The 18,187-nt window shown below is 43.3% G+C and overlaps 1 protein-coding gene across 1 annotated transcript in view; it reads right to left on the bottom strand.

Moving 5' to 3' along the window:
• RELN (reelin) overlaps nucleotides 1-18,187 on the bottom strand; it is a 534,786-nt gene that overhangs the window by 100,911 nt on the left and 415,688 nt on the right. Inside the window, exons 29-31 of the mRNA XM_054988081.1 lie at nucleotides 17,591-17,748; nucleotides 13,342-13,549; nucleotides 909-985 (exon numbers count right to left, since the gene is read on the bottom strand). Of these exons, the coding sequence (XP_054844056.1) occupies nucleotides 909-985; nucleotides 13,342-13,549; nucleotides 17,591-17,748 (443 nt within the window). The remainder of the gene's footprint in view (nucleotides 1-908; nucleotides 986-13,341; nucleotides 13,550-17,590; nucleotides 17,749-18,187) is intronic.

The raw sequence follows: 18,187 nt of genomic DNA, 5'->3' as shown, positions 1-18,187 counted from the left end.
ATAAAAGATCACCTACCATACAAATAATTCAAAAAGAATTAATTGTAACTGTGTGAATTAGATAACATTGGACTAGGAAAGAGAGACATTTCTCTATAGAAAAGCCAGTTCCTTACATTCTGTCCCATTCTAGCATTACCAAGAAGCAGAAGGAAGAATGGGAACAGTGAAGATGTGAGTAGGCTTGATTCAATGGCAGGACCATGAAGTAGAACCCCCATTCCAGTGTTTTATCAAGTATAGCCCTTTATTTTCTCTAGTATAAATGAATGGCTGCCATTCATCTCTATGGAGAAAAGTAAAGTGATGCACTTGGAGGTCAATGTTGTAGTGACTCCCTCATCCTCTGGCTGGGTGCCTAGCTAGTGCTGCCTCCCTCTGGCAATCCTCATTGCCCACTGCTGTTCAGAAAAGTGGAGGGAGGAAAAAAAACATTGGTGTTGTCTGTGCCAAAATGTCACTTCAGGGGAAAACTGAGAGATGACATTGGGTAGCTCTAGGAATAGCTAGAAACTCTATGGGTTTACATATAGTGTCTGGCAATTCCCAGAGCTACGAGGTCATTTCTGGGTTTTCACAAAAGTGATTCCATGGAACAAGCAGCAATGAACCCCTGATATCCCCATCTCTGAAACTCCCATGACAACTCTATGCCTATCCCTCACTGACCAGGACCCTGTGGGGACAAGGGAGGGTGCAATATGCATATGGGCCAGAGGAACCCTTGTGAAGTTCGTTATGATGAGCCAGATATGCATGAGTTGCTTAAAAATAAGAAGTAGAAAAGTAATTTAAGGCCAATCCTCTATTTTAAGTTTTAAAGGCATAAGCAGATCGAGAGTATCAACAGGATGCTTTTAACTGTGCAAAACAAGTCAATGAAAGGCAGAAACTTCAAGCACATTTACCTTCATTCCTTGCTCTTGGTTTGTTGCAGCCTGTGCCTATGGACTTGCTTCCAATTTGTACATAAAACTGAACTAGTCTGTTAATAAAAAGGTTAAACAATTATCTTGCAAGAGAAAAAAGAGGAGCTTTAAGTATTAAATCACTGTTTCTTCATCCTATGAGCTTTATTTTATATATTATTTTATACAGACCTCTGTTCAGCTATACCTATTTAAAACTGGGAAAGTATAGGCAGATTCAAAGTGGTCCATACAATAATCTTCATTTCCCCCAGGATTCTATGGGCTTTATTGCAACCATATGATTGCTATTGCGGAATCATGTTCTGAGGTAGGCTTGCCAACCTCCAGGGGGTACCTGACGTTCTCCTGGAATTACAAGTAACTTCCAGACTACAGAGATCAGTTCCTCGCCCTAGTTCAGAGATCAGAGTTGGTCGCCCTAGTTCTGAGGCCCCCCCACTCCCCCAAGACACAGGTTTGGTTCTCTTTTTCACTGACATACTGAAAAGTACATACATGGAAGACAGTACATAACGAATGTTCTTGCGCCCTTTTCCTTCCGTTTATGCTGTCTGTTTTTAGGTTGGATTTTATGCTGTTTTATGTTTTACAATATTGAATCGCCCCTCTACCATGAAAGCTTGCTGAATGACCTTTGGCCAGACACACACACACTCACTCTAACCTATCTCACAGCATTGGTGTGGGGGTAAAATGGAGAAGGGGAGAATGTTGTAAGCCACTTTGGATCCCCCTTGGAGTATAAATGAAGTCAATAAATGATGGATTTTTTTTTAAAATTTATTGGTGAGTATACTTTTCAAATTCAATACATACATTCCCTCAATATCTAATTAACCCTATCCCCCACCCTTTTCCTCCCCCCTCTCTATCGACTTTCAACAGCTTTCCAACCCTTAACCCCTCTTATTACTTCTCTCTTCTGTTTAAAATGTCTTATTTTAAAAATTCTCAAACTGCCACAGTTCTCCTTTCACATCCCATTTTTTTTTCCAAAAATTGTTTCAATTTCGCCCAGTCTGCCAAATACTGCCCCGGATCTAGGTCTTTGAGTTTTCTTGTCATTTTATCCATCTCTGCCATGTACAACAATTTATAAATCCAGTCCTCTACAGTAGGTACTTCTTGCATTTTCCATTTCTGCGCATACAGTAATCTTGCTGCAGCTGTCATATAAAATAACAATGTTCTATTTTGCACTGGAACATTCTCCATTCCCAAGTTTAGTAGCAGGAGTTCTGGGTTCTTATTTATTTGGGTTTGTAACACCTCATTAATTACTTCTATTATATCTCCCCAGTACTTCTTCGCTACTTCACAAGTCCACCACATGTGGTATAATGATCCTTCGTGCTTTTTACATTTCCAGCACTTATCTGACATATTAGCATTCCCCAGCGCAATTTTCTTCGGTGTTAGGTACCATCTGTATATCATCTTGTATACATTTTCTCTAATGTTCGTACACGTTGTAATCTTAATTGTATTCTTCCACAAGTGCTCCCATGCCTCCATTGCTATTTCTTTATGAAAATTTATTGCCCACTTCACCATCTGTACTTTCACTACTTCATCTTCAGTATACCATTTTAGAAGTATCTTGTAGATCTTTGAAATTTGTTTCTTATCTTCTTGTAGCATTACTTCTTCCAATTCTGAGTTTTCCATTCTTATTCCTCCTCTTGAACAGTCCGATTTGTAAAGATCTCTAATCTGTCTGTATTGAAACCAGTTATAACAAGGAGACAATTCTTCTTCTGATTTTATTTTTGGCATTAAATGTTGTATTTGTATTATCTCCTTGTAGGTTAAGCATTGCTGTTCGTTCTCGACAGTTCTCGGGTCTATTACTTCATACGGGACCACCCACGAGGGGATTTGATCTTCCAGATACATCTTATATTTCTTCCAAATTGTGAAGAGGCTTCTTCTAATATAATGATGCAGAAACAGAGAGTCCGCTTTTATTTTATCGTACCATAAGTATGCATGCCATCCGAATATTTTCTTATAACCTTCCAATGCCAGAAGTTTGCTATTTTTCAACGTTATCCAATCCTTTATCCATGTCAAACAAATTGCTTCATAATACAGTCTTAAGTTGGGCAGTTGCAAGCCACCTCTTTCTTTCGCATCCTGTAACAATTTCATTTTAACACGTGGTTTCTTGCCTGCCCACACAAAATTCGAAATTTTTCTTTGCCATTTTTCAAATTGTTTAGAGTCTCGGATAATCGGGATCGTTTGTAACAGAAACATCACACGAGGTAGAACATTCATTTTTATTGTCACGATTCTGCCCAGCCATGATAAATTCAGCTTGTTCCACTTTATCAAATCTCTCTCTATTTGTATCCACAACTTCTCATAGTTGTTCTTAAATAAGTCTATATTTTTTGCAGTTAGTTCAATTCCCAAATATTTTACTTTGTTTGTTACCTCGCAGTCCGTTACTTCCATCAGTTCTTGTTGTTTCTGTTTGGTCATATTTTTGCATAGTATCTTTGACTTCTTTTTATTTACAAAAAAACCAGCCAGATCTCCAAATTCCTTTATCTTCTTTATTACCTTTGGCATATTGTCAATTGGATCCTCTACAATCAACATTATATCATCCGCAAATGCTCTGACCTTGTAGGTAAACTCTCTTATCTTTATACCTCGGATTGTGTCGTCCTCTCGTATCTGAATCATCAATATCTCCAAAATCAATATGAACAGCAATGGAGACAATGGGCAGCCTTGCCTTGTGCCTTTGCTTATTTTCAGTTTTTTTGTCAAATCGTCATTCACTACAATCGCTGCACTTTGGTCTTTATAAATTCCTTTAACTGCTTGTATGAACTTTTCTCCCATTTGCAGCTTTTCCATGGTGGCGAACATAAAGTCCCAGTTCAGATTGTCAAATGCTTTTTCTGCGTCTACGAAAAAGAAACCAACCTCTTTATCACAATGCTTATCACAGTATTCAATAGCATTTATTACTGTTCTCAGATTGTCTTTAATTTGTCTATTAGGTAAAAATCCTGCTTGTTCATCTGCAATGAATTCCGACATCCATCCTTTAATTCTTTCTGCCAACACCTTTGCAAGTATTTTATAATCATTGTTCAACAATGAAATTGGTCTATAATTTTTAACATTAGTCAAATCTTGTCCTTCTTTTGGAATCAATGATATGTTAGCCTCCTTCCAAGAATCAGGAATCCCTTGATCCTGCATAGCACCATTCATCACCTCTTTCAGGAGAGGTGCCAATTCTTGGCCCATTATTTTATAAAATTTTGCCGTTAGTCCATCCGGGCCTGGCACCTTCCCCAATTTCATTGATTGAATAGCTTCTTTTATTTCTTCTTCTGTCACTTCCTTATTCAATTTCTCTTTCCATTCTTCAGAGAGTGTCGGAAGTTTCATCTTATCTAAATATTCCGCTATTGAATCTTTGCTCACCTCTTTTTTTGGGTATAATTTTGCATAAAATTTAAAAAAGGCTCTACTAATGGCGACTTGATCACTTAATAGCTTATCATCTTCTCGTATCGTACTAATAATTTTCTTCTCCTTCCTCTTTTTTAGTTGCCATGCCAAATATTTCCCAGGTTTATTTGCACCTTCAAACGACCTCTGATTCATCCTCTTTAAATTCCACTCCAATTCTTTGTTGTTCATTGCCGATAACTGTTCTTGCAATATTTTTATATCCTGATATATTTTCTTTTTGCCTGGTCTCTTTTTGAGCTGAATCTCTTTGGCTTTAATTTTTTCCATAATTTCTTGTCTTTTCTCCTCCTTTTTCCTCCTGTCTCTCGCATTCAAGTCCATTAGTATCCCTCTGATCATGGCCTTATATGTGTCCCAAACCTTATTTGTCGATACTTCTTTATTCAAATTGTATTGCAAAAAGAACTTGGTCTCTCTTCGCAGCAATGCAATATTCTCTTCCATTTGTAACAGGTCTTCATTTATTCTCCATCCTCTTCTTTTACTATTCTTACCAAATTTCCACACAATTGGATTATGATCTGAGCCTACCTTTGGCATTATTTCCACCTCTTTAGTCCAAAGCGACAGTTCTTTGGAGGCCCAGATCATATCAATTCTTGATAGTGTAGAGTGTCTTGCAGAGTAATATGTATATTGTCTATTCTTGGGATACTGTCTCCTCCATACATCCTCTAAACTTTCCTGTTTCGTAATTGCAAAAAATGACTTTGGTAGTAGTCCTCTTTTTTTGTGTGTAGTCTTAGATTTCTTGTCTTCCTCCAAGTTTGTAACTCCATTAAAATCGCCTGCCAATATTATTTGGTCATAAGACAGTTCATCTAACTGTTTTTGTAAGTCCGTAAAAAATTTTTCTTTTGCACCATTAGGCGCATAAATTCCAATCACCAATGTCTTTTTGAATTCCAAATTATTTCCACCGCCAAATATCGAGCTTCAACATCACTAAACACCACTTTAGGCTGTAGTTCCTCCTTTATATACAGCACAACACCCCTCTTTTTCTGTTTGGAGGCAGCTACAAATTCTTTTCCAAGTTTTGCCATTTTCAAATATTTTACATCTTGCTTTCTAATATGTGTCTCTTGTAGGCATACAATTTTACATTTCTGTTTTACAAGCCAGTGGAAAATAACCTTACGTTTACAAGGTGAGTTTAGTCCATTTACATTCCAAGATATGATTTTACACTCCATGATCAAGGTTTTGTGGGTTTTGGTAAGTCCTTTTCATTTTTACTAATAAAATCCTCCATTTCCTGGCCAGATCTGATGCTCTTTCTTGCTCCACCAAACTCAAATGTCAGTCCCTCTGGTATTTCCCATCGGTATTTTACTTTCATTTCTTTTAACATCTGGACTAGCTCTCTGTATTTCTTTCTTTCCAACAATACTGATCTGGGCAGTTCCTTCATAATTCTTACCGCCTTTCCATCAACTTCTAGTGGATCCTGAAACTGTTTGGTCACAATTAGTTCTCTTGTATTTCTTGTTATTAATTGCACAATCATATCCCTTGGTAACTTCCTCTGAGACGCAAATTGTGAGTTAATTCTGTACACCACATCTAGGAGAGCTGCAATTTCCTCTTCCTCCTTCCCCAGGTACTCTGCCAAAATTTCTGTAATCTGCTCTCGGGCGGTCTTTTCCTCTGTTTCCGGGATCGAACGAAATCTTAGTTGTTTTTCCATTTGTTTACTTTCCGCGATGGTCACTCTCGCTTTCAATCCTCTCATCTCTGTCTTCTGCAGATCCATCGTGTTTTCTACTACCTTAACTCTCTGCTGCGTATCTGATACGTCTTTTACCAGTTCTGCCATTTCTGATTTAAGTGTCTCTTTAAAGTCTCTAAAGTCTTTTGCCATCTCCTGTATCATACCTTTGAGCTCTTTATTGCCTTCTGTAACTTCAGAAACTTTTTTATCCAGATTCTCCATCACAGCTTGCCACTCCTTCTTCGACATCGTGGGGCTAGATTTACCACGCTCCCACGAGTCTGCCCTTTTCCTTAAATCCGTGGCGCTGATTTATTGCTTCCAGTTGCTTTAAAAAGTCCCAATTTACTCAGTTTTTGTTAAAAGTTGTTTTGCTCAGTCCAAAATGTCGGGCGTTTTTTCTCTATGGTTTTAACTTGAAGCAAACGCCCTTACCTTCTTCCAAGATGTCCTACTTCCTGTTTCCTTGAAGCCAAAACTTTGCCCTTCTCCGAAATGGCGAACTTCCACTTCCTGTATTAACACAGACCGCCTCTTGCCAGTCTCTTTATGGTCCTTACGTACTTCCTGTTTCTTTAATGTTTGCAGCAGTTCTCGCGATATTCAAGCTTTCCCACAGTCCAGTATCTCTTCTCATCGCAGGTATGTAAACAATATTCAATTTTCCGCCTTAACTACTGTTTAAAATGTCACTTTTTAAATTTTCCCTTGCCGGAATCTTCCCCTTCACTTAATCAGTCTGTTGCAGTTTTTAAATCCAGTTTTAAACTTTATTGCTTACTTAAATCTGTCCCAGTTTGAGAGATAGCAATCTTTACCTTCTTAAACGTCTTTTCTTGGGTTGTAATCGCTGCTTCTTTTAATCAAACGAATCCGTTTCCCTTGCTGCTTATCGAAGCTCGGGCATGCAGGTCTTGTGCCAATACAATTGACTCCTGAGCCGCTGCAGAGATCTTGGCAAACCTGTCTTTGGGTGGGACCTCAAGGGCAGGAGAGAGCTCATTGCTTAGAGCCCCCCACCACCCGAGATCAATGCGACCTCAGATACAGTGCGTACTTGCCTGTTCTCCGCCTGAGAACAGGGGGCCGCGGGCAATCTGTGCCCCTCCAGCCTCCACAAACAGCGGCACGGACAGCTCAGCTCTTAGAGCTGCTTTAGACCTCCATGGATCCCGAACCGGAAGTCAATAAATGATGGATTTTAGAATGTTTCAGAACACTGAATTACCTATTTTTTCTTAAATTAGAATAGGATTTTCAAACACAAATATTTACCCTATCAGAAATTGCTCATTTCTCTTTAGCTTTGACAACAATTGTATCTTGTTATGAAGGGACACTTATATCAAGTGGATTAACCTGTGTTCAAACTGCAAAATAATCACTACAGAAAAAATTCATGAACTGTATGCAGTTTTGTTTGTGTTGCCAATAGTCTGATGAAGAGAACATCATAGAATTATAGGGTTGGAATTCCAGGGTCATCTAGTCCAACATCCTGCACAATGCAGGCAATTCACAACTACCTCCCCTTCCCCCCTGCCCCCTTACAGTGACCCTTGCTCCATGTCCAGAAGATGGCAAACCTCCCTAGCCGAACTGGCCTGGGGAAAATTGCTACCTGACCTAAGGTGATGATTGGCATTACCCTGGGCATGTAAGAAGGGACCACAAGAACTAAGCACTGATGTAATCGTTCCTGCCCTCTCTCTCATGATCTGCCTAGGTTCATAGAGTCTGCATTGCTGTCAGATGGCCATCTAGCTTCTGCTTAATAACTTCCAAAGAAGAACAGCCCACCACCTCCCAAGGAAGCCTGTTCCACTGAGGGATTGCCAGGAAGTTCTTTCTAATGTTCAGCTGAAAAATCTTTTGATTTAATTTCAACCTGTTGGTTCTGGTCCGACCTTCTGGGGCAATGGAAAACAGATCTGTGCCAACCTCTATATGACAGCCATTCAAGTACTTGAAGATAGTTACCATATCACCTCTCCGTTGTCTCCTCTCCAGGTTGCATACACTGAACTCCTTCAACTTTTCCTCAGAGGACTTGGTCTCCAGACTTCTCACCACCTTTGCTGCCCTCCTCTGGACTCACTCCAGCTTGTCTATATCCTTTTTTAGTTGTGGTGCCCAAAACTGAACACGATACTCTAGGTGAGGTCTAACTAGAAATGTCCTAATATACTTTCAAAACTTCTGTAGAAGATTTAATACACATAAACAAGTGGTCCTTTGAATTAATCCCTTAGTATGGACTTTATTCTTTTGCCATGTGTTATATAAACTGGGTTGTCCTCCAGTGTTTTCCCATTTTTCCTGGTGCAAGAGATGATCCACTACCAACGAAGCCCAGTTCCCAGAGGCCTTCTCTACTTCAAAAAATAGCTTTGTGCATATTTCTCTGTGCCAGATTGTTATGTTAATATTTCAGGCTATAACAGTTGACTTTGATTTTTATTGTTGTCACATGTTGTTATTTTATATTGTTTTGTGATAATTGATTACAAATGGCAACTTATAAAAATATACAGCATAAAATATGGAAGCTGACAGCCAACAAAGGTGTCTGCTTGGCAGAAACATGGCTTCTGAAATGGCATAAAATTCCATTTTTAGGGCATAATTCCCACAGGAAATTTATTTGAATACATACCCACCAATAATGACAATTACATCTACATAATTCCTTCATAGATCCAGAGGAGTTAGCCATGTTAGTCTGTAGTAGCGAAATCAAAAAGAGTCCAGTAGCACCTTTAAGACTAACCAATTTCATTGTAGCTTATGCTACAATAAAATTGGTTAGTCTTAAAGGTGCTACTGGACTCTTTATAATTCCCTTCAAGCATAATCATCTGCATGGAGTTAAATGGTTGCTGACTGCAGGTTTAAAATCACATGGTAAAATCTTTTCTTTAAAAAGCAAATCAAAGAAACCAGGAACATAACCATCATCTTTTAAAAAAAGGACTAAGCTGCCTGTGATGATTTGGGTCTTCAAAAATAACAACAGCTATGCTGTGGCTATTAGCAGTTGAATCTTCTTCACAGATGAGAACACAGGCAGGCACAGTTAACAAACCAGATGTTGTCAGCTGGAAAAAACAAACCTTTTTGCAATGTTTATCTAGCCTCTGCAGCTTCCAGGTAGGCCCCAGACATGGCTGTGGTGAGTGAGCAGATAGCGAACAAAACCGTAAGGGATAAGCATCATGAAGAGTGGAATAAAATGACATCTGGGTAGCCTATTGGCAGCAGACAAGATGTAAATATGCTGGGACATACAAAAACGAGATGAGAATGACTCAGGTCTTGCAGTGAGATCCAAGATCAGTGTAATGCCAGATGCTTCATAGCTGTTTATGCAGAATGTAGGATTGTCAGGTCCCCTGGAGCCCAACCCACAGGACGAGGAGTCATGGAAGGTGTGTGGGGAGGATTTGCCTCCTGGTGCAAATCAGTCCCCCATGGGGGCCTTACCATTGGGAATGATCTCGTTCCTGGCATGACAAGGAAGAGCCCTGCAGCTCCTGAGCACCTTCCCCACACTTTGCCCCCTCCCCGACAGTCAGGTAAGTCATTGCAGTGTGTGTGTGTGAGGAGGCTGGGAGTGGAGGATAATCACTCAGTCAGCAACCAATTTGACAAGTGAAAAGTGAAATGAAAACAAAGGCTTTTTCCTTAAAGGGATCATGTTAAAATAAAAATACAGTACAATAAAGGAACATCACCAAATCCACAACTTCCCATGATATAACAATAGCTGTATAAGAGAGTAAATTTTAGCAGATGCATTAAATGTGTAAACTGGGGCGAGGTGGTGGTGGTGGTGAATGTAGCACAGTAGTGCCGTTTCCACAATCCAAGTGACCTTAAATTCTTGTATCCTTAGGGAAAAGACAAAACCAGGATGGAATTCAGTATGAGTTCAAGGTAGCAGGCTTGGCTAGGGTTGCCGACACTGGCTTGGGAAATTCCTGGAAATTTGGGGGTGGAGCCTGGGGGATGGCAGGGTTTGGGGAGGGTAAGGACCTCCATGGCATATAATCCCATAAAGGCCACCCCCCAAATTGGCCTTTTTATCCAGGGGAACTGAACTCTGTAGCCTAGAGATGCATTGTAATTCCAGGAGATCTCCAGGTCCTACCTGGGGGTTGGCAATTCTAGGCCTGGCCTACCTAATTATTATCATTTTGAGATCTCATTTAACTTTTATATCAGGTTCTCGGGATTTGTTTCCTTTTTTATTTATTTACTTCATTTCTTATCTGCCCTTCTCACTCAAACTCAAGGAGAATTAAAGAATGCAATAAAGATCACAGTATAATACAGACAACGAACAGTGCATTAACAACAGATTACACCATTAGGCATAAGCTATGCAATAAACTGAATTATATCATTTAAGAAAAATGAAATAAAAACAGTATAATGTATTGTAAAAAATGCAGTAGGAGGGAGGAAGAAAAAAAAAGATAAGACAACCTCTTTAAAATTTCCAGACAATTAAAACTATTCTTAACATACAATTAAAAAGTGCCCTCTTGCACATTTCTCTTTTGCCATTTTGTTTCCTTTGTAAAAATGCTCTCCTCAACAACCGTTTTACTCTTTCTGTGAACTAACAGAAGCATGGGAGAAAAAAATTCGGGTTTCCCACGTCAGAAATTCCGAAGTGGGAAAAAGAGTCGAGAATAACCCACTTAGGTATGCTCTGTAAAGATTCAGAGCACACCGACAAACTTCCTGTACTGCCGCTTATTTCACCCGATGGGAGGGGGCGAGGGGGGTTCCTCCTCCCCCTCCCATCTGGTGAGGAGGAGGAGGAGATTCTCTCCTCCCCCTTCCATAGGGTGAAATAAGCACCAGGGCAGTAAGTTTACCCCATGGTTTGCTCCTCCTCCACCGGTCAGCTGAAGCTGAAAGGGGTGCTTTCAAACTCCGTGGCTGGCTTCAGATGACTGGTGGAGGTGGAACCCCCTCCTCTGCTGGTCAGCTGAAGCCAGCTGCAGGGTTTGAAAACACCCCCAAAACGATCCAAATCACTTCAGAAAGCTTTGATTCGGTATTTCTGAATTGGGCCAGCAATGCTGGGCCTGATTTGGGAATCCTGAATCTGCCTAATTCAGGCCAATTTGTTTTTTTTTTTCAAATTTGAATCCCAAATCGCACACTCCTACTCCTGTTCTAGGGATAACAGGTCTCTCACTATGGCCGGGGAATTCCTGACAATCCCCCATATTGCCTGCTGGTACCTCAAAGGCCTCAGAGAGCAACACAGGATAAAATGGAGCAGGCACACTGGCATTGTGCCGGTGTGCAACTACATTTCTTGAAAAAAAAATCAGAAGTGACATCATAAGGTTGGGGTGATTCTCTACAATTTGCCAATGGGGTTCTGGCAAATCCTAGAGTGTTGTCCCCAACGCCATGATGTCAATTCCAGTCTTTCACCGGAAGTGATGCTGCATGCTGATATAATGCTGGAGCTCCTATCCCTGTCCCCCCAATCCTCCTGGGGGTGCTAGGAAGCAGCCTGACATCCGTATTGTGATCTCCTCAGGTAGGCCATTCAACAAGAAGGGAGTCACAAAAGAGAATGCTCAGATACAAGTGACTGTTGTTCTGGTTGACAGAAAATAATATGTATTTAGAAAATTAAATTTCAGTTTACATATTTCTAGTTGTTTTGTACCAGTCTGGGCTATAGTAGACTAGTAACAAAGCCTGTTGTGGGAAAAAATACAACAGGCTCTAGAAAGGGGAGGGCAGGTGGGCGGGCACTGCCTCCTCCTATGTGACTGATCCCGGCCAGGTGAAGGTGGGGGAAAGATATTGCCACCTGCTCCACTCCTGATCTCGGCCAGGTAAAGGGAGGGAGGGCATTCCCTCCTACTCCATACCTGATCCCAGCCAGGTGAAAGACAGGCAGGCATTGCAACCTGCTCCATGCCTGATTCTGGCAGGGTGAAGGGGGGAAGGCATTGCCAACTGCTTCGCTCCTGATCCCAGATAGGTGAAGGTGGGGGGTGGGCATCGCTACCTGCTCCGTGCCTGATCCCAGGTGGGTGAAGGTAGGGGGGGCATTGCCATCTGCTCTGCTCCTGATTCCAGCTTGGTGAAGGCAGGGGGCAGGCATTGCCACCTACTCCACTGATGATCCCAGCTGTGTGAAGGCAGGGGGCAGGCATTGCCACCTGCTCCAGTCCTGATCCCAGCTGGGTGAAGGCGGAAGGTGGGCACTGCCATCTGCTCCACATCTGATCTCAGCTGGGTGAATGTGGGGGCGGGCATTGCCACCTGCTCCGCAGCTGATCCCAGCTAGGTGAAGTCAGGGGGCAGGCATTGCCATCTCCTCTGCTCCTGATCTCGGCCAGGTGAAGGGGGGGAACGGGCATTGCCACCTGCTTTGTTGGTGATCCAAGCTGGGTAAAGAGGGGATGGGCATTTCCATCTGCTTTACTCTTGATCCCAGCTGGGTGAAGGCGGAGGGCATGTATTACCCCCTGCTCCGCACCTGATCTCAGGTGGGTGAAGACGGGGGGTGGGCATCGCCACCTGCTCCACTCCTGGTCCCAGCTTGGTGGAGGTGGGGGATGGGCACTTGCCACCTTCTTTGCCCCTGATCTCAGCTGGGTGAAGGTGGGGGATGGGCATTGCCACCTGCTTTGCTCCTCGTCCCAGCTTGGTGAAGGTGTTGGGGGGTGAGCATTGCCCTCTCTCTACTCCTGATCCCAGGTGTGTGAAGATGGGGAGCAGGCATTGCCACCTGCTCCGCTCCTGATCTCAGCCGGTTGAAGGCAGGATGGGCATTGCCACCTGCTCTGCTCCTGATCTCAGCTGGGTGAAGGTGGGGGTGGGTATTGCTACCTGCTCTGTGCCTGATCCCAGCCCTGAGCTTCCCAGAGTGGTGCATTCTCTGGAGGTCTGGCTCCTTATCTGTGTTACCTCGACAACAGCACCCTCTGGTGGTGCACCAAGACAGGAAGTGAGTTGTCTTGAATACATTTAGCCTTTTATATACTAGGATAGATGGTGGCAGCCTCATATAATCTGTGGAAATCTATTTCACATCTGCAGCACTTTGCTTAAATGTCTGTCATTTGACAAGTATCTGGGCTTCCATTCAAACCAATGGCCATATAAAAGTCATACAGAATACAGTTCTTTGAAGCAGAATATACAACTGACCGTATGTTTGTGGTGTCCAGAGCCACTGTTCTTGCTTCCCTTTTGCCAGGTCCACTGAAGTACAGAGATTTTCCATCACTGAGTATCCCACAGCCATTTCCAGCCTGACCCCCCGTTATCTTGTACCAGAGAGGGCTCAGTTTCCTCTCGAATCTATCGAACATCTCACTGTGATTAGGTACATTAGACACACAGGTCCCATGTGATGCTTCAAAAGATGAATAGGAAATATATAGGAGATGCTTTGCTGAAACAATCCCAACAGTAAACTGACAAACAGTATCATACAATTCATACATATTTTCTTCTTCAAAGAAAGCTTGGGGTGAGCAGATTCCACCTACATTTACTGAACATATATATTTTGCCAACATCCCATTCTACTACTCCATAAATTTCTCACCAACTCTAAATTCTCTCACCAAAATAGAAGACAGCCAAGAGAACATTTAAAATAAGTGGAATTAAGGGGGATGATAAGCAGAAAAAAACCCTATCTATTGGGTTGGATCCCATCAATCCATTCCACTAGTAGAGGCACTCTGCTCCAGCAGATCCATTCTGCTGGAAGGAAATGCCTCTTTTATTTTTATTTATTTATTTATTTATTCGATTTTTAGCCCTCCCTCCCTGCAAACAGGCTCAGGGCGGGGTACAATAAAATGCTGAATGAGCATTTAAAATATATAACATATAAATAAGATTTAAAATACTAAACATAAATACATAAATACCTAAAACAACTTATCAGATGGTGGCCCCCTCCAATTTCCCCAATCTGAACATAACAATCCAAGAGGAGTGGGTGGGGGCCATAGTTGACAGCACTTATGGGGGGCAGATGACTTTGTCACCCCCCTAGCGGGAGACTGATAAGGAGGCACCTAAGCAATCAGGTCAAACAACTTGGTGGAACAACTCCGTCTTACAGGCCCACCAAAAGGACATAAGATCTTGGCGGGCCTGGGTGTCCTCTGACAGAGAGTTCCACCAAGTTGGGGCCAGGATTGAAATAAGATTAGAAAACGGGGGGTTGGAGTGCTGTTGGAAGTCAACACAGAAAAGGGGGAGGGGAGGGGGTGGGGAGCATATAACCATGGGAAACGAAGGAAAATGTAACTGTTATAATCTTAATTGTATGTTAACCCATCCAATAAAAATTATATTAAAAAAAAGAAAAGAAAAAGCCCTGGCCCTGGTCAAGGCCAGCTGGGCCTCCCTGGGGCCGGGGACCACCAGTAAGTTCTTATTTGCAAATCTGCTGGTCCCAGTCCGTTTAGGGCTTTAAAGGTTAAAACCAAAACCTTGAACCTAATCCGTAACTCTGCGGGGAGCCAGTGCAGCTGCTGCAAGATGGAAGTAATATGTGTCCTATAGGGCATGCCCATCAGGACACGTGCAGCAGCATTCTGGACCTGCTGGAATTTCGGATTAAGCCCAAGGGAAGCCCTGCGTAGAGCGAGTTACAGTAATCTATTCTGGAGGTGACCGTTGCATGGATCACTGTAGTTAGGTCGTGGGTCGACAGATAGGGTGCAAGCTGCCTGGCCTGTTGAAGATGCATATACAGGTTGAATAGCAAGGGGGAGAGTATTGCCCCTTGCAGGACACCACATACCAAAGGCTGGCATGTGGTTAAGCTCTCCCCAAGCGCCACCCTCTGTCCCTGACCGTGGGAAAAAGAGACACGCCACTGCAAGGCTGTCCCTCGGATCCCCACCTCAGTGAGACGGTGGGTGAACAGTTCATAGTCAACCGTGTCGAACGCTGCTGAAAGGTCCAATAAAATCAGCAGTGCTGAACCACCTTGGTCCAGATGTCTGCGAAGCGTGAGGGCGACCAGTACTATCTCAGTCCTGTGTCCTGGATGGAAGCTGGACTGGAACGGGTCCAGGACGGAAGAATCCTTCAGGAAGACCTGCAGCTGTTCTGCCACTGCCAGCTCAATCACCTTCCCCAGAAATGGGAGGTTCGAGACTGGTTGGTAATTGGATGGATCAGTGGGGTCCAAAGATGGTTTTTTCAGGAGAGGCCTGACCACAGCTTCCTTCAGCGGTCCAGGGAAAACCCTGGATCTCAGTGATTGATTAATAATAACCTCCAGTTGAGCTCCTAACCTGTTGCGCTGGCCTTCACCAGCCACGACGGGCAGGGGTCTAGGGAGCACGTAGTGGGCCTTACCTGCCACAGGATCCTGTCAACTTCCTCCTGGGAGACCAAACTGAAGTGATCTAAACAAGGGCCGGAAGATGGCCAAGGGGCCTCCAGTTCCCTTACTGTATCAACTGTGGCTGGCAGGTCATGGCGGAGAGACAACATTTTATCTGCAAAAAAGCTCCCCAAAGCCTCACAGCTAATAGCCGAATTATTAATTTGGTGGTCTCCCTGAGAAAGGGAGACAAAGGATCAAACCACCTGAAACAATTTTGCTAGGCCTGAGCTTGCAGACTGGCTGGCTCTCCCAAACGAGAATTCAGGACAAAGTGGTCTGACCATGGCCGTTTCCAGATGGCTTACCTGCACCCGGGACGTTGTGCCACGTTTCGGATCGTGCCGGGGAAAACGTGAAATATCACGTTTTCTCACGTGAGTTTTGCACAACGTCACGCAAAACTCGTGCGAGAAAACGCGTTATTTCGCATTTTCCCCGGCACAATCCGAAACATGGCGCGACGTCCCGGGTGCAGGTAAGCCGTCTAGAAATGGCCCATGGCACCACTTCAACAGCATCAAGGCCCACTTGTATCCCCATCCCCATCCCAAAGATCAAATCTAGCATGGGGCCTGCTTGATGAATAGGAACTGACACAACTTGGGAGAGTCCCAGTGCTGCCATGGATAACACCAAGTCCGAAGCCTGTACAGAAGTGGCATCATAAACACGGACATTGAAATCTCCCAGGACCAATAACCTGGAGTGCTCCAAGGCCCAACCTGCCACCACCTCCTACAGGCCCGACAGGGTAGCTGCTGGTGCGCTAGGTAGTCGGTACACCTGACAGGTAGCCAAACTCTCCGCAGTATCCCACATCAGGCCAACACAATCAATGCCAGTAATCTTTGATGCGGGAAGTGGCCTGAAGGAGAAAGACTCCCAAATGAGAATCGCCACCCCTCCCCCCCAACCATCTGTCCAGGACTAGTGAAGGACCGAGAACCGAGGGGGGGGCAGTTCTTTCAAGGCAACTGTTTCAGCATCACTCACCAGGTCTCAGTAACGCATATCAGGTCCACGTTTTTTGCTGCAATATAATCTTGCAGTGTCTTGGTCTTGTTATTTATGGACCTGTCATTACACAACAACAGTGCCAGAGGGAGGCATTTTATCCTCCTAGCCCCACAACCAGGATGCCTCAGGATGAGGAGCAGGTTGGAAGGATACCAAGCCCTACCATGTCTCTGTGGCCTTCCATTCCAGCCCCACACCCCACTACAATACCTCCCTCGACCCTGGAGCACTGGGCTCCCCAGCCCCGCCCTGGTCTCTACTGTCACACTCATAGACTTCCCCGCTTTCCACCCCATTAACTAATACACAAAGTGTCACAATCTGATACATACAGCAGAATAGGTATATCTGTGTATCTGAGGATCCATTATGTTTAACAATTGTGTAAGCTTTAGCTTGAGATTGTCCCCCATGGCTGAGATCTTAGCAATTTGTGTTTTTCTTTTAGGGGGGTGGAAAAGACTAAAGAACATTGCAATTCAGATATGAATAGAATTTTCCATAGAAGGCCTCTTGGAATACACATACTTGAGTCCAGCAAGGGCCTGCACACATAGCCATACCAGAAAGAGTAACCTTGTGTGTAAACCAATTTGGGTGTGCTCAGCTGCTGAGCCTATGGACACATTGTTAGATCAGAAAAACGGCAATAAGGTTGATCAGGAAAAAGAAGCAAAGAGGTGGATAGTTTAGGTGGGTAGCCATATTGGTCTTCAGTAGAGTCCAGTGACACTTTAGAGACCAACAAGACTGTCAGAATGTAAGCTTTCAAGAGTCAGGGCTCCCTTCTTCAGACATTCTTCCTTTCTTCAGACACTTTCCCCACACAGTTGCCAACTGCTTACACATCACAACAGGTTTCGGTCCGCAGTGCTCTACCAGCTATAGAATTTGAAGTTTAGTGTCCCCTACTTCTACCTTGCACACGCTATTATGAATGAATGAAATATTAAACAATGGTCTCCGTACCAACCTTTTAAAAACATTTCTTACCTGACTAGGGTAACAGTTCTGTCTTACCTGTGTACCCCAAATCACAGAAGCAGACTCCAGAGATACAATCCCCATGGCCACTGCAATAGTTGGGACAAGGCTCTGAGATGTACACCCCATCCAACCCAAAAGGCGGCACGCTCTTCTGTGAACTGCTCTCTTGGATCCAGCGGAACCTGGTCTTACTGTAGGGTAGGAAAAATCAAAGCAGAAGATGGTTGCTGAATGCCTACCTGTTGCATTTTGTGTGTTCTCAAACTGTACAACAAGACACCAAATTGTTAAAATAGCCTCTGTAATAACAAGAATAGTCTCCAAAAAATATATGCCAGCACTTTTGGGTTGCATGTGTCAATGCTATGATTAAACAGTGTGCCAGGCACTGCTATTTATTTATATAATTAATTTGTATATTAAACACAAACCTCTTACTTAAATACTCAAAACAATGGATACCCCATCCCCTATATGAGCATGAGCCAGCCTATATGGGCAAAATGAAAATTCAGATGGTCTTTGCACAGGGTACCGGGGGATTGTGCCTGCTCACTGCACAGAAATATGGCGAATGCTTAAATGTGTGGCACACCAGCACACTTTCTGCTGCACTGTGGCTTGTAGGCC

Source organism: Eublepharis macularius, chromosome 9, assembly GCF_028583425.1.
Source record: "Eublepharis macularius isolate TG4126 chromosome 9, MPM_Emac_v1.0, whole genome shotgun sequence".
NCBI lineage: Eukaryota > Metazoa > Chordata > Lepidosauria > Squamata > Eublepharidae > Eublepharis > Eublepharis macularius.
The sequence above is the reverse complement of the archived record's forward strand: the minus strand, read 5'-3'. Positions and strand labels throughout refer to the sequence as shown.